The sequence below is a fragment of the Acomys russatus genome, chromosome 4, assembly GCF_903995435.1.
Source record: "Acomys russatus chromosome 4, mAcoRus1.1, whole genome shotgun sequence".
In the NCBI taxonomy this organism is placed as follows: domain Eukaryota; kingdom Metazoa; phylum Chordata; class Mammalia; order Rodentia; family Muridae; genus Acomys; species Acomys russatus.
In genome coordinates this window covers 16553260-16568745 of record NC_067140.1, presented here as the reverse complement: position 1 = coordinate 16568745, position 15486 = coordinate 16553260, and the positions used below count along the sequence as shown (strand labels likewise).

General features: G+C 51.2%; 1 protein-coding gene across 1 annotated transcript in view; it reads left to right on the top strand.

Moving 5' to 3' along the window:
- Kcnb1 (potassium voltage-gated channel subfamily B member 1) overlaps positions 1–13220 on the top strand; it is an 84491-nt gene extending 71271 nt beyond the window's left edge. Inside the window, exon 3 of the mRNA XM_051143827.1 lies at positions 10740–13220. Within this exon, the coding sequence (XP_050999784.1) occupies positions 10740–12746 (2007 nt within the window). The 3' untranslated portion in view covers positions 12747–13220. The remainder of the gene's footprint in view (positions 1–10739) is intronic.
- Positions 13221–15486: the final 2266 nt, after the last annotated feature.

Below are 15486 nucleotides of genomic sequence, written 5' to 3'. Positions count from 1 at the left end.
CACACCGGGCAAGCATCATCAACTGAGCCACACCCCAGCCCAATGTACAGAATCTTAATCAACATGTTCACTGCCCCCTTATGCTGGACATAGGTCACCATTCATTTCCAGACATCATTGATTCTATGCACAAGGCCTGGATTCGATCCCCTGCAGTGCTAAAATGGTTTCGTTCATTCCACCTTCTCATTTTAAATGTGTGAAGAAAGACAGAGGTCAGACTCTTCTCAGGCCTGTCATCCTAGCCAGACCAGAAGCTGAGGCAGGAGGATCATAAGTTCAAGGCCAGCCCGCACAACGTAGTCTACTGATACTTCCTCCACTGTGTACAGGTGGAGGCTATGCACTGGGGTGAGAGCCCCTGGATCTCCGAGTCACAAGGGAAGGGAGCAGCGCCGGAGGCCCATAAGACTCACAACGGGTATTGCAAGAGCAAGGCCAGAGACAAGAGGACACTTGCCTGAGATGCCCAGCTGTAATTAGAAGGCAGGCCTTCCCGCTCCTCACCTGCCCGTTTTGTGTTAGTGACTCCTTAGTGAGACCAGACGGTAATGTGAAAAAGTGCTGCTGCTCCACCAGCCAGCTCTTCATGTCTGTCTACCTGCAAATGTGGCATTGAAGATGGCCCTCCTGAAGCCCGTGTTGCAGCTTGAGCCATTAGCTGCACAATCGTGTGTCCTGTCCCCCCAACCCCATTACCCCCCAGCATCTCTCCTGACCCACAAGGTGCACTTTTAGCTCTAGGCCACTCTCCATATCCCCATCCCTCCACACCAGGGGACAGAGGCACCAATCTGAGGCTCTAGAACCTGTGGACTCCATCCTGCGTAGCCCAGCCACACACCTCTTGTTTGTATTCCCAGTGCCTCTCTACAGCGGGCACAGCCCGTGCCATTTGTCAATACAGACTGACAGTCCCCCCTCGCTGCTCACACCCTCAGCAGGTCTAAGGGACTGGCAGTCACCCAGCCGGAAGGGCAGAGTCCCTGGCTTTTGCTTTCAGAAAGGAACCTTAGGAATACCTCCTCCTCCCCCTCCCCCACGAGGATCAGGGTCAACCGCTGCTTCCCTCTCACAAGGTCGCTTAGGAGACAGGAGGGAAATGATGCCCCTGACCTCCACAGAGAACCTCTTCCATCTGAACATCTACGCTACATATCTTAAGTTATATTTTATTGTGGATGTGGATGTGGGCACACCACACTGTGCATGTGTGTGCGCGCCACGGTGTGTGCATGTGTGTGCCAGTGTGCATGCACATGTGTGCAAACCACAATGTACACGTGTGTGCACAGTGTACATGTGCATGTGCCATGGTGTGTGCCAGTGTGCATGTGTCTGGGCCACTGTGTGCTTGCACATGTGTGGGCTACAGTGTGCATGTGGAGATCAGAGAACAACTTGTGGGACTCTATTATCTCCTTCTACCATGTGGGTGCCAGGCTAGAGCTCCAGTCACCAGGCTTTGCAGCCAGCACCTTTCCTCAGCGAGCCATCTTGCTGGCCCAATGCCAGGCTTTTGTTTGTTTGATTGTTTTATGGTGCTGGGGCTTGAACTGAGGACCTCAAATAATGCTAGGCAGGCACCCACCACTGAGATGCATTCCTAGCCCTCAACTATATTCTGTGAAATGGGGGTCTCATGTGGCCTAGGCTGGCCGCAAACTCTCTGTGAGGCAGCGATGGCTTTGAACTTTTCTTCACTCCCCAAGTACTGGGATGACAAGAGCCCCACTGCCGCTGGTTTATGTGGTGCTGGAGGTGGAGCCCAGGGCTCTGTGCATGCTAGATCAGCACTCTACCCACTGAGCCACACCCAGACCACTCATTCATTCATTCATTCATTCATTCAGATGGAGTCTTGTGTCCCAGACTGCCCCGGAACTAGCAATTCTCCTATGTTAAACCGAGTGCTGGGATGACAGGCATGTGCCACCATGCCCATCTTTGTTCTGTGCAGCTTTGCTGAGGTCTACCTCAGGCCCTGAAGACTCACTTTTGAAACTCAGCCCTTACTCACAAACTGGAAAGTATCTATGGAAAACATTGCTGCTGAAATACCCTGTGGGCATTTTTCTAAGAGAAGGGAAGCATATGCCTCTGGGGACAATTGGGGTAGCTTCCCTGAGGAGGTGACCTCCAGCTGAATCACAGGTGAGAAGCAGTCAGCCAACAGAATGGAGGGGAAAATGTTCCAGGCACGAGGGACAGTATGGGAAAAGGCACCAAGGCAGGAAGGACCATAGAGACTCTATAGGCTAGGCCTAGGAAGGACCATAGAGACTCTATAGGCTAGGCCTAGGAAGGACCATAGAGACTCTATAGTCTAGGCCTAGGAAGGACCATAGAGACTCTCTATAGTCTAGGCCTAGGAAGGACCATAGAGACTCTCTATAGTCTAGGCCTAGGAAAGCCTGAGATGAAAGAGCAGGGCAGGGTGGGACAGATGCTGCTGGGTCTACAAACCAAGTTCCTGTGGCTAGATATCCCAAACACTGTGGCTTAAACCAGACACATCAAGAGCTGGCAGGCTTCTGTGTAAAGGTCAGTCTAGCACTGGTGTTGACCTCAGCACCCAGCCAGCAAGGCAGAGAAAGGTGCCTTTCGCTGCTCAAACCTGATCACAGGACCGCATCTTAGCTGCAAAGGAAGGTGGGGAATGCAGTCTCTATCCTAGATGGTCCATGCTCAGCAACCGAAGAAGGGGAGAATAAACACTAGGGTGTGTGGTCTTTACGGCGACATTGAGGGAGCAGGAGAGACATCTGTTTGCAGTGGCACCAATAGAGAAATGATGGTTTGGGACAGGGTGGTGGCTGTACTGATGGAGACGAAAAGTCTAAATCTAGAGATACCTGTGAACAGGAATTGACCAGATGTGAATATGGGACAAAATAAGGCAGGATGGTAGGGCGTGCCCTCCCCCCCTCCCCCCATCCCCCATCTCTGCCTCTGTCGTTCCATACAGATCTCTGGGACATTTTTTTACACATAGTAGCAGGTCTATTAATAGCTATTCTCATTGTCATGGCACTGGGTAGGCCCAGGGCTGCAAAAGCATGGGGCTGTGAAGGCCTAAGGTGAGGTGCAAAGGTCCTGAGGCACTGGGAGCCTGCCTCTGAGAAGGGCTGGCTGCTCCTTACCACCACCTAGTGTCCACCCCTGGAAGTACAGGTTGGCGGTGCCTCTCTGATGTGCTGAGGGAATCCAAGCATCTGGATTTTTATATGAAATCTCCCAATTTAACCAGATGTGGAGGTGCATACCTATGATCCCAGCTCTAAGGAGAATCTCAAATTCAAGGCTAGCCTGGTCTATATAGTGAGTCCCAGGCCAGCCAAGACTACACAGTTGAGACCCTGTCTCAAACAAAAACTCCCAATTTGAAACATGATCAACTAAGGAAAACAAATGTCCTTGCCTACAGGCTCTGGCTGGCTGGGGGCCTCTGGGCAGATTCTTGCACTCCTGTTCACTTATGATAGCTTCTCTTGCCCAGGCTCGTGTGCCCGCCAACATCCCCTGCCATTCCAGCCTCCAGCAGGGAGGGGACAGTCCCTCTGGCTGCTCCCAATCCCTTAATCGGATCTGCTCCAGTGACCCTCCCAATTAAAACTCCCTCATGTAATCCCTCTCTACAGCCCCCCCCCCCCTTAAAGCTCAGGAAGCGGAAGGGCCATAAAAGGAGCCCCTTCCTGCGTCCTTGAACACTTCTTGGGGAACCTCATAGCCTGAGACCACATCCCAGACCCACCACCCACAGGCTGAGTGACCCAGAGAGGCGGAAGTTGCCTCTTCTGCTGAGGCTGGGGTTCTCTCTGCCCCCCCCCCCACCTCAGCTTTGTGCACCCACTCTGCCAGGCACCCACTTGGGAGCTGGGGACACCAGGAAGGAGACAGGGCCCACCTTTGCTCCTTGGCTGACTTGGGTGTGTCTCTGTCTGCCTCCACCTCTCTTTCTCACAGACGCTACATGCTATGTTCCTTAGTGTTCAGTGGCGGCTAGCATTAACAGAGGATCCAGAATGTCATTTGCAAGTAGCAAGCCTCTAGCTAGCATCTGGCTTCTCAGCCACCTGTGACCCCCCACACACACACTCCCAGGAGGCCAAGGCAGGAGGAGGATCCTGGGTTTGAGTCCCATCTTATCTACATAACAAGACTCTGTGTGAGAAAAATAACAACAGAGCTCCTGCTGCCCTCCGGTGACACTACTGAGGTCATGGGGACTAAAAGCAACTGATGTCCTTTGCAGGAAAGTGATTCCCTATCTTATTTTATTGACGCTTGCTCTACGTATCATAATTTATCCACTTCTCGTGTAAAATTCAATGGTTGTTTTTAATTTTCTGTTATTGCTTAACATTTCCACATATGCTCACTTTAAATACTGACCGCTCTCACCTCCCACCTCCCTCTCATCCCCCGCCCATCCCCCAAATCTCTCTCACCGTTCATAGTTACTTATTTTGTTTTGTGACCCACGGAGATTAAACCAGGTTAGCTGTGTGACCATGGCCTTGGACCTGTCCCTTGGAGCTTGCTGGGCTCAGCAGTGGCCACACAACTGAAGACGAATCCCCCTCTCCCAGGACCTATGGGGGTGACCTACGGGCGTTCAGAGGTACAGGTTGGGCCCCCCCCTCCCGTGAGTCCCTTCCTCTTGCTGACTGGCTATTGGGACTGGTCCTGTGTGGGCCCAATGCAGGTAACTGCAGGGGATGTGACATCATGGTTACAATAACTGTCCCGTGTCTAAACAATGGCGCTTCGTGGCCCTTCCTTCTGTCGGGTTCACGCCTCTTTCACAGCGTTTCGTGAGCAGTTTGAGGACGTGGTAAAGGAGCTTGCTCAGGGCTGTTCTGATACCTGAATGGACTATCTTTGGTTTGTCCAATCATGGCTTGGTGGAATTCTGGTTGTTGCTTCTCTGCAGCCCTTAGGAACAGCAGTTATTAGACAGAAGTAGGAGAAGCAACTGATGAGCCCCAAACGCCCTAAGTAATTCGCCAGTGATCTTTGTGTCTCTGCTGAGCATGGTGAGCACGAGTGACCCACGGGTGCATCCTCTCCTTTCTCTACTGAGTCTCCTCAAAAGGAAGAGTTGAGCCCTGTGCTATTTGGACACTTGGTGCCCCCATCTGCCACAGTGGAAAGGCAAAGAAGAGACAGAGAGGTGACAGCAGCAACGGAGACACTCACTAGGCTGGAAGAGTTGGAGAAGGCCTGAGCCAAGCTTCTCTGGGTCCCTCCTATGTCCCTCTCCTGTGTGGCACACTCAGGGCACTCCAAGGCCTGGGACCTCCTCATGGGAAGAGAATGTGGGCGCAGGTCCCCCCAAGGCTGGCTCTCGCCTCTGAGTGTGGAGCCTGGAGTCCTGCTCTGACCCCATGGCACTCCACTCTTAGGAAAGCTGGGACTTTTCCAGGCCTAACCCAGGGCCAGGAGGACTTTGTGAGGTGACTGGCCCTTCGTGCCAGGACCTGTACCCATGGCCTCCCGGGCCTAAGGCTTTGTATGAAGCTTGCAGGGGTTAGTAATAGATGACCTCCCTAATGACCTAATGGCAGGTAGACTGTCGTGACTGTCATGGGCAAGTGATCAGTTACTCCCACCCCATTCAACAGATAAAGAATTGGAGGCTTGAGGAGGGAAAGTGCCTTGCTTGTCCAAGGCCACACAGCTGAGGAATGCAATCACTCGGACTCAAACCCGAGTCCCCAGCTGTGGAGAAATAAGAGCAGTAAAAGTTAAGAGCAACTGTGCCACACTGACTTAAGGGCCTTCGGTGGATTCCTCCTCAGTCTTGCAGTGACAGGCATCCTACCAAAGTGGGAAAGGAGGCACAAAGGGCCTAACTAACATCTGGAAGTTCCCCCAGGGCCCTGATTCTAATGGCTTTGGTGATCTGAAAACAAAAAACAACAACAACAAAAAAACAGACCTTGTCAATGAGATAAGGGGGGTGTGTCCCTGAACTATCTGGACCCACACATGTATAGATATCATCAGAGCAGGCCCACAGAGAGGGAGGCTGATAGCTTGGGCTCCCACCCCAGGAGCAAATGCCTCTCTCGCTCTTCCCTAAGATCAGGGACTAGGGCTCAAGGGCCTGCCTCTAGATGCACAGGGATACGGCCTTGAAGTAACAAGCCATGAAGTGTACAATAGCCAGGTCTGTAACTCACTCCTGTCACACACTATTTACTATGCAGGTGTATGATAGCTGGGTCTGTAACTGAGTCCTGTCACAGACTGTTCACTGGGTGGGACTGCCCAGAGCTGTCTGGGGTTAGAAATGAGGCTTTCCCTGCCAGCCTCTGAGGAAGCAGAATCATCCAGTTCTGAAAGGGACAGACCCTTGGTGGCACATGCCTTTAATCCCAGCACTCGGGAGGCAGAGGCAGGCAGATTGCTGTGAGTTTGAGGCCAGCCTGGTCTACAAAGTGAGTCCAGGATAGCCAAGGCTACACAGAGAAACCCTGTCTCAGAAAAACAAAACAAAACAACAACAACAACAAAAAGGAAATAAAGGGACAGACCCCAAGATCCATTCCTGGCGGGATCAGCGATGGGAGCAGGTACCAGCAGGAGGCTGCCTAAGACTTGTGCCTGTACTGTGTGCTTAGCCTGTGCTAACGGTGACACAGGTCCCCACTCCAGACCTTGTAAGGAGCAACCACAGGCCTGCCCCAGAGATTCACCACCTGGCCTGGATAATGTTCTGTTTCTAGGGTCATCTTGTGCATTGTGGGATACTGACCCTCACCTCTGCCTGTCTGAAGCTAGTTGCACCTCTCTTATGCGCTGTAGCAACCCAATACTTCAGAGGAATTCCTAAATGTCCCCAAGGCAAGATCTACCCTAGGAAGTGGCCAGGAGGTCAGGAGGGGGCCAGCGCTCAAGGCCGAGGATGGCAGAGCTGAGCACAGCTGCTCATAGTGAGTGATGACGTGTTTGTCTTGATATTGATGCATCTGTCACTGGACAGGCAAAACGGGCAGGTTTGCAGGTCATTCGGCAGAAAGTGGCTGAAATAAAGGTGAGTATGAATTTTTCACCAAGTAATGTAGGTAATGGGGTACAGGCTTTGTTTGGGAATGCTGATGTTCTGTGCAGACTGCTTTGGAAAAGCCAAGTGACGGACGGGAGGAGGTATTGTTCAACCTCACAGGGCAGCAAGCGGAAGGCCAGGACAGACTCTTAGCTGACCATTGTGTGCGGACCCCCTGTGGGTCGCAGGCACTCAGCTTGCCTAAGCTGGAGAAGGATACAGAGAATGAGGCAAGCTGAGTGCCTGTGATTCTGGGCAGCAATGGACACATCTGCCCATGTGCGCGCGCACACACACACACACATACGACTGAAATGAGATGTCAGTGTCCCTACGGCACAGCAGTACAATGCAGAGACTTAAAGATGGAGCCTTGTATCAAGGGAAGACAGGGATGATGTCAGAGAAAGGGGGAGAGCCGCACAGGCTTGGTGTCTGTCCGTTGATTTGCTTTGAGAAGAGTGAGGGTTTGGTTGGTAGGTTGGTATTTTACTTGTTTGTTTGTTTGTTGTTTGTTTATTGCAAGAAGGCTGGCCTCAAATTCACCATGTGGTCAAGGGTGACTTTGAACTCCGGCCCCTCCTGCCCCAACCTTCAGGCTTGTTTTTTTATTGTTGTTTGGTTTGGTTTGGTTTGGTTTGGTTTGGTTTGGTTTGGTTTGGTTTGGTTTTCTGAGACAGGGTTTCTCTGTGTAGCCCTGACTGCCCTGGACTCACTTTGTAGACCAGGCTGGCCTCCAACTCACAGCGATCCACCTGCCTCTGCCTCCCGAGTGCTGGGATTAACGGTGTGTGCCACCACTGCCCAAATCAGGATTGGTTTTAAACTGCTGGGATTACAGGTGCTCACCACCACATCTGGTCCATATGATGCTAGGGCTGGAACCCATGGCCTCCCTCATGCTAGGCCAGCTCTCTGCCAACTGAGTCCCCTGCCTGAGCCCCCTCTCATCTCCTACAACTTGGGAGTGCTGATGGTGTCTGGGACTGCCACGTGATCATTTGAGTCTTGCCCTCTCACAAGCCATTTGCTCCCTGGATCCCTGAGCACAGATTCTCTAGGATGAGTTGACTGAGCCTGAATCTTCTGTCCACCTCAAATCCAGTCAGTGACAGGCAAGAGCACAAACCTGTGAGCTGCCTCACCTAGCCCTGGAGATGCAGGCATCGTGGCTGACTGGCTGAGAGTTTCAGTTTGTTCTGAGACGTCCTGGAAATGTACTAAGCACAAATTAATGTCAGTGGGTTGGTTTATTTATTTATTTATTTATTTATTTATTTATTTATTTTGAGACAGGGTTTCTCTATGTCCTGGACTCGATTTGTAGACCAGGCTAGCCTCAAACTCACAGAGATCCTCCTGCCTCTGTCTCCCTAGTGCTGAGATTAAAGATGTGTTGCCACCACCGCCCAGCATGGATTTATATTTTTACAAGAAGACCACTGAAGCCATTCATTAAATCGCCTGCAGCTAGATTCATTAATCTCAACAAATATTCACTGAGCCTCTTCTCTTGGCCAACCCTCTTCTATAATGTGTGTGTGTGTGTGTGTGTGTGTGTGTGTGTGTGTGTGTGTGTGTGTGTAAATAAATATACGTATGTGTGCATAGGTGGGGGGGCCACCTGTGTGTTTGTGTGGAGGTCAGAGGACAAATTTGTGGAGTCAGTTCTCTCTTTCCACCTTTATGTGGGTGTCAGGGTTCAAAATCAGGTCACCAGGCTTGTGCCTGCACCTTCACACTGAGCCCTCTCACCAGCACTCAGGCTCTCTTCTTAACCTAGGGGACTAGATGGTCGAGGTGGTAAAGCAGGGGCCCTCGCGCCCAAAAGTTCATATTTCCCTCCCACTCTTCAGACACATGTGAGAGGATACCTGCACCCATGGGAAAGTGACCTGCAATATCTTGTGCTTTTGTTGTTAGCAAGTGACCCTTAGTGCTCATCTGACTTTTTGTTTTTTTGTTTTTTGTTTTTGTTTTCGAGACAGGGTTTCTCTGTGTAGCCTTGGCTGCTCTAGACTCGCTTTATAGACCAGGCTGGCCTCGAACTCACAGTGATCTGCCTGCCTCTGCCGCCAGAGTGCTGGGATTAAGGGCGTGTGACACCATGCCCGGCCCCCTGACATTTTAAAGATTCCTGTTATGTTTAGTATGTGTAGGTGTGTGTCTCTGTTGTCATCAGAGCCAGAGGCATCGGGTCCCCTGGAACTAGAGTTATAGATGGGTAGAATGCTGGGAATTGAACTCGGGTTGTCTGGGAAAACAGCAAGTGCTCTTAACCACTGAGCTGTCTCTTCAGCACCCCTGCCGCCCTCCCCCCATATTACTTTTAACACACTTAAGAGCTGATGCTGAGGTATCAGAAGACTCTAGGGCCTAATCCTGGCTATGTCATATCCTTTTTTATTTTTTTAACTTATCTTCTGTGTTTGGGTGTTTTGTCTGCACGTACATGCACTGAACGTGTGCAGTGCCAGCAGAGTCCAGAAGAGGCCTCTGGTCCCCTGTAAATGGAGTTACAGTGAGTGTTGGGACTCAAACCCAGGACCTCTGGAAGAGTAGCCAGTGTTCTCAACCAGTGAGCCATCTCTCCAGCCCACTCATAGGCTGAACTCCACTCTCTTCAACGGAGTTAATGCCATTTCCTTTGATGTGTGGGGTGGAGAGGTAGGGTCTCTTAAAACGCAGGCTGGCCTTGAATTCCTGATGTGAATAACACTTAATAGGGTTGATCTTAACTCCCAGCACTCAGGAGGCAAAGGCAGGCAGATAGATCATTGTGACTTTAAGGCCAGCCTGGTCTACAGAGAGAGTTCCAGGACAGCCAGGGCTACACAGAGAAACCCCATCTTGAAAAACCAAAATAAATAAATAAATAATAAATTAAATTAAAAAGGGTTGATCTAGCAATGAGACACAAGCTGTGTGTGGTGGTATCACCTGTAATCCCGGGGTTTAAGAGGTAGTGGCAGGGGACTGGAGAGATGGCTCAGTGGTTAAGAGTGCCGCCTGCTCTTCTAGAGGTCCTGAGTTCAATTCCCAGCAACCACATGGTGGCTCACAACCATCTATAATGTAATCTGATACCCTCTTCTGCAGATAAAGCACTCATATGCAATAAATAAAATAAATAAACCTTAAAAAAAAAAAAAAGGTAGAAGCAGGGGAGGCAGTAGGGAGAAACCAGCCTGGGTGACAAGGTGAGACCCCATCTGCAAAAACTAATGACAATGAGATAAGTTATACAATAAAAAATTGCTCCGCCCAGCACTCAGCACTGAGCACCAGTACCACACTTCAGAACTTTGCCTTCAGTCACGTTTGGGGCCCCTGACATTTTTGCAAATAGCATTTTATTGAGAGGCAGCCACACCCCTTCATCCCTGTTTTGTCCAGGCTACCGTCACTGCAGAGCTGCACGGCCACAACCAAATGCACCAGCCAACACTTTTACTCTCTGTGTTTTTTTGTAGGGAAAGTTTGCTTGCTGACAAGCTTGAAGTTAAGTTTTCGTTTTTCTAGCCTCAGTGTTCATATCGTTGTCATAAATGGGCTTAAAAAGAAATTATCTTTTTATAATCAGTGAGATGTCAAAATGCACTTGAGTGCTTCGAGGGCCCTGTGCGATGGCCATGCTTTCTTTGCCGGGTGCTGACTGAGCCCTCCCCTGTCTTCTCCCCGACAGATCCTGGCCATCATCTCCATCATGTTCATCGTCCTCTCCACCATCGCCCTGTCACTCAACACTCTGCCTGAGCTGCAAAGCCTGGACGAATTCGGCCAGAGCACAGATAACCCACAGCTGGCGCACGTGGAAGCGGTGTGCATCGCGTGGTTCACCATGGAGTACTTGCTAAGGTTCCTGTCCTCACCCAAGAAGTGGAAGTTCTTCAAGGGCCCACTCAACGCCATCGACCTACTGGCCATCCTGCCCTACTATGTCACCATCTTCCTCACGGAGTCCAACAAGAGCGTACTGCAGTTCCAGAACGTGCGCCGTGTGGTCCAGATCTTCCGCATCATGCGCATCCTTCGGATCCTGAAGCTGGCTCGCCACTCCACCGGCCTGCAGTCCCTGGGCTTCACACTGCGCAGGAGCTACAACGAGCTGGGTTTGCTCATCCTCTTCCTTGCCATGGGCATCATGATCTTCTCCAGCCTGGTCTTCTTCGCTGAGAAGGATGAGGATGACACCAAGTTCAAAAGCATCCCCGCCTCTTTCTGGTGGGCCACCATCACCATGACAACCGTCGGGTATGGAGACATCTACCCTAAGACTCTCCTGGGGAAGATCGTAGGGGGCCTCTGCTGCATCGCAGGGGTCCTGGTGATCGCTCTTCCCATCCCCATTATCGTCAATAACTTCTCCGAGTTCTACAAGGAGCAGAAGCGGCAGGAGAAAGCCATCAAGAGAAGGGAGGCTCTGGAGAGAGCCAAGAGGAACGGCAGCATCGTGTCCATGAACATGAAGGATGCCTTCGCCCGGAGCATCGAGATGATGGACATCGTGGTTGAGAAAAATGGGGAGAACATCACTAAGAAGGATAAAGTGCAAGATAACCACCTGTCTCCCAACAAGTGGAAGTGGACCAAGAGGGCACTGTCCGAGACCAGCTCTAATAAGTCCTTTGAAACCAAGGAGCAGGGGTCCCCCGAGAAGGCCAGGTCATCCTCTAGCCCTCAGCACTTGAACGTCCAGCAGCTGGAAGACATGTACAATAAGATGGCCAAGACGCAGTCTCAACCCATCCTCAATACCAAGGAGATGGCGCCACCGAGCAAGCCAAAGGAGGAACTGGAGATGGAAAGCATGCCCAGCCCCGTGGCCCCTCTGCCCGCGCGCACAGAGGGCATCATCGACATGCGGAGCATGTCCAGCATCGACAGCTTCATCAGCTGCGCCACGGACTTCCCCGAAGCCACCAGGTTCTCCCACAGTCCACTAGCGTCCCTCTCCGGCAAGGCTGGGGGAGGCATAGCTCCGGAGATGGGCTGGCGGGGGGCTCTGGGTGCCAGTGGCGGGAGAATCATGGAGACCAATGCCACTCCTGAGGCCAGCCGCTCTGGTTTCTTCGTTGAGAGCCCCAGGAGCTCCATGAAGACCAACAACCCCATGAAGCTCCGGGCGCTCAAGGTCAACTTCATGGAGGGCGATCCCAGCCCCTTGCTGCCCTCTCTGGGCATGTACCCCGATCCTCTTAGGAGCAGAGGAGGTGCGGCAGCCGCAGTCGCAGGACTGGAATGCGCCTCCCTCTTAGACAAGCCTGTGCTGAGTCCGGAGTCCTCCATCTATACCACAGCAAGTGCCAGGACGCCCCCTCACTCTCCAGAGAAACACACAGCAATAGCGTTCAACTTTGAAGCGGGAGTCCACCAGTACATAGACACAGACACAGATGATGAGGGTCAGCTGCTCTACAGTGTGGACTCCAGTCCTCCCAAGAGTCTCCACGGGAGCACCAGCCCGAAGTTCAGCATTGGAGCTAGAACGGAGAAGAACCACTTTGAGAGTTCCCCCTTGCCCACCTCCCCTAAGTTCTTAAGGCCGAACTGTGTCTACTCCTCAGAAGGGTTGACTGGGAAAGGCCCTGGGGCTCAAGAGAAATGCAAGCTGGAGAACCACACCTCCCCCGACGTGCACGTGCTGCCTGGAGGAGGAGCACATGGGAGCACTCGGGATCAGAGTATCTGAGCTCCCGGCCACGGAGGGGATTTGCAAGAGAAATCAGGGAGGAGGCATGCACGGCTTGCCTGCTGCTGAGTTCTGCATGAACTCGGAGACACCAGGCCCCCCGCAGAGCCCCCAGCAACAGGAGAGACCCCAAGAGCCATGACAGGTCTGTGGACACGTGGCCAGCCACGGGGACAACACCTAACAGCATCTTCCTGAGATGACATGAGCAGAGCTGAGACCTAGCCTAAGCCACGTACTTTTTAGTCTCCTCTGGAGGCTCCCCTGGCCTTTGAGTGTGTCATCGCCGTCTCTCATGGCTTCAGCTGGAGGAGGGTGTTGGAGCAGGGGGCTAGTGAAAGAGTGGCCTGACCAAGTAGTACCGGGTGTCACCTAGCCACCTCCAAAACCAGGATCCTCCTGTTAGGAGAGTACAGGGGACACGCGATCATGATGAATTCTGTGCTCCATCAGCCACACACCCCCAGCAAACAAGCAAGCGGCTTCAGTGATTGAGTATTCTGTAGTACCTGGGGCTTTATTCTGAGGCGCTGTCAGGATACGCTGACAATTTGGACTCAGTTCTTTCTGCCCGCCGGGCGATCCAGAAAGAGTTCCGATGGTTGGCACACAGCCAAGAGAATAAAGCCAGGGCACCATGTCAGGTCTGTCACAGGAATAAGTGTTCCAAACAGCTCTGGCCTGAACCCAAAAGATACACAAGCGTCAAATATGCAAACAAGATAGATTCAAAGAGACTGTATGTGACTGAAAAACAGCATTTAAAAAACCAATAAACTTCATTTTCTACATGGAAAAAAAAAAAAGGAGAAAAAGCCCTCGCTGAACTGCCCTATGCAGATTTGTGACTACTTTCTGCTGTGGTGGGGAACATACCTACTAAGAGAGAACTTTTTTCTTTTTTTTTTTTGTTTTTTTGTTTTTGTTTTGTTTTGGTTTTTTTGTTTCTTGTGGTATCCAAGCTAATAATAATAATAATAATAATAATAATAAGTTAATAAAAAAGCACTTTATGTTTTTCTAATCTAGGTTCTACCAGGGACAGTGTCAAGATCTCGCACTTTAAAACAAGCACTATTTCCCTTGGGCCGCATGCTGGCCCTGCACTTGGGGGTGTTACTTGTGCCCATTTCCGGCCACGGTGGGTCTGTTGTCACCACATCAGAGTCTGGGGTTCCTTCATGGCCCCTCAGGATCACCCCTCATGCCTCATGGGTCAGCAGGGGTCCTCAGCCCTCAAGGCAGGGCTCTCTTAAAAGTCTTGTGTGCAAAAGAGAAGCACACATCTCAGAAGGGCACAGCATAGCTGGGTGTCGGGTGTTGCACTGTTCTTCCTTGTCAACCAGCCATTGCGTGTTCTGTGTCACTGTCTGTTCTGAAAGCCCGACGATCCCTTCCTGCAGCCATCTAGGCAGACGGCACAGCCAAAAGCAATAAGTACCCATGCGTATCCTTAGAGGTTCCGGTGTACTTTCTGGTGTCAGTCTTCCTGTCCTAGCGTGTTGACCTGGCATTGCCCTGCCTGCTTGTAACCCCAGTGGCACAGTGTTGTTGGCCCTTCCTCAGTGACACTAGTCTACACAGTGCTATCGTCATGACGACGATGCCCTATCGTCATGACGACGATGCCCTATCGTCATGACGACGATGCTGTTGGTCAGTCTGTGTGTAGGTACAATGGGCCATGTGGTTTTCTTACTCTAGTGTTAGTAGACGATGTCGCAAACGCTGTAGCGTCCTCCTCCCTGTCCTCAGAACAGTGACAGGCGTGCGTCTTCCTGATGGAGCAATGACATGATACTGATCACCTGTCCTCAGTATAATGTGTGGCTGGTCTGCCCAGTAGTTCAATGACATGATCCACCCATCAGCACACTCACATCACAATGTTCTGCCTTCTCTTGTTTCCATGGCTGAGGTCAGGCCACCTGTCACAAGTAGGATGCTAAAGGGTCACCCCACCACCCTTAGAGTGTTTTCTACAGCTCATGACACTTCTTACTCTCTCCAGAGACCAGGGTTCCCCTCCCTCCAGAGGGCACAGCTTGGTATTTGCCGTGTTAATGAGGAATACGAAAAGGTCTCACCGTCCTCAGAGCTTTCTCAAAACAGAAGCGAAGGGGCTGAGACGGTGGTGGTCACCAGCACCAGGCGCGTCCTGGAGGCAGGAAGCAGGGGAGCCTCCAGAGCCCCCTGCTGAGCTCAGCCTGGTGCCGAGGGGCCTGTGATGTGACCGTGGGACCACGTCTCTTCTTTGTTCCTCATCACCATAGCCGTCACCCGTCAGCACAAATGTGAAACTTCAGGGAAAACAAACAAATGTTTTTTTGATAAAAAGTAAATAGTTGTGATTTGCGATTCAGATATTTTTAGAGCTATCTGTAAAAAAAAAAAACTCCTACTGATGATATAGTCTATTTTACATATCAGGATGTAAACCGCGTCTTAACATAGCCATATATAGCCAGAAGGAAGTTACCGCCCCCCCTTCTTCAAACCAAGGCATTTCATTTGTTGGTTAAGCCAATGGCGGGTGTACAGAGTAGAAATGATTTCTTTCTTTTTTTAAGAACCACTTGGTGCGACTTTCCTTGTAACCAAAGGCCCCTTCTGCCTTGTGTCACATAGAACCTGGCTGTCCCTCCCTCCTGTGTTTTGTCTGCCCTTAAAGTAGCATTTTACAGAGAAAATGACAAATGCAGAATACCCTTTCTAGCTGACCAAGCAGAATCCAACAGAG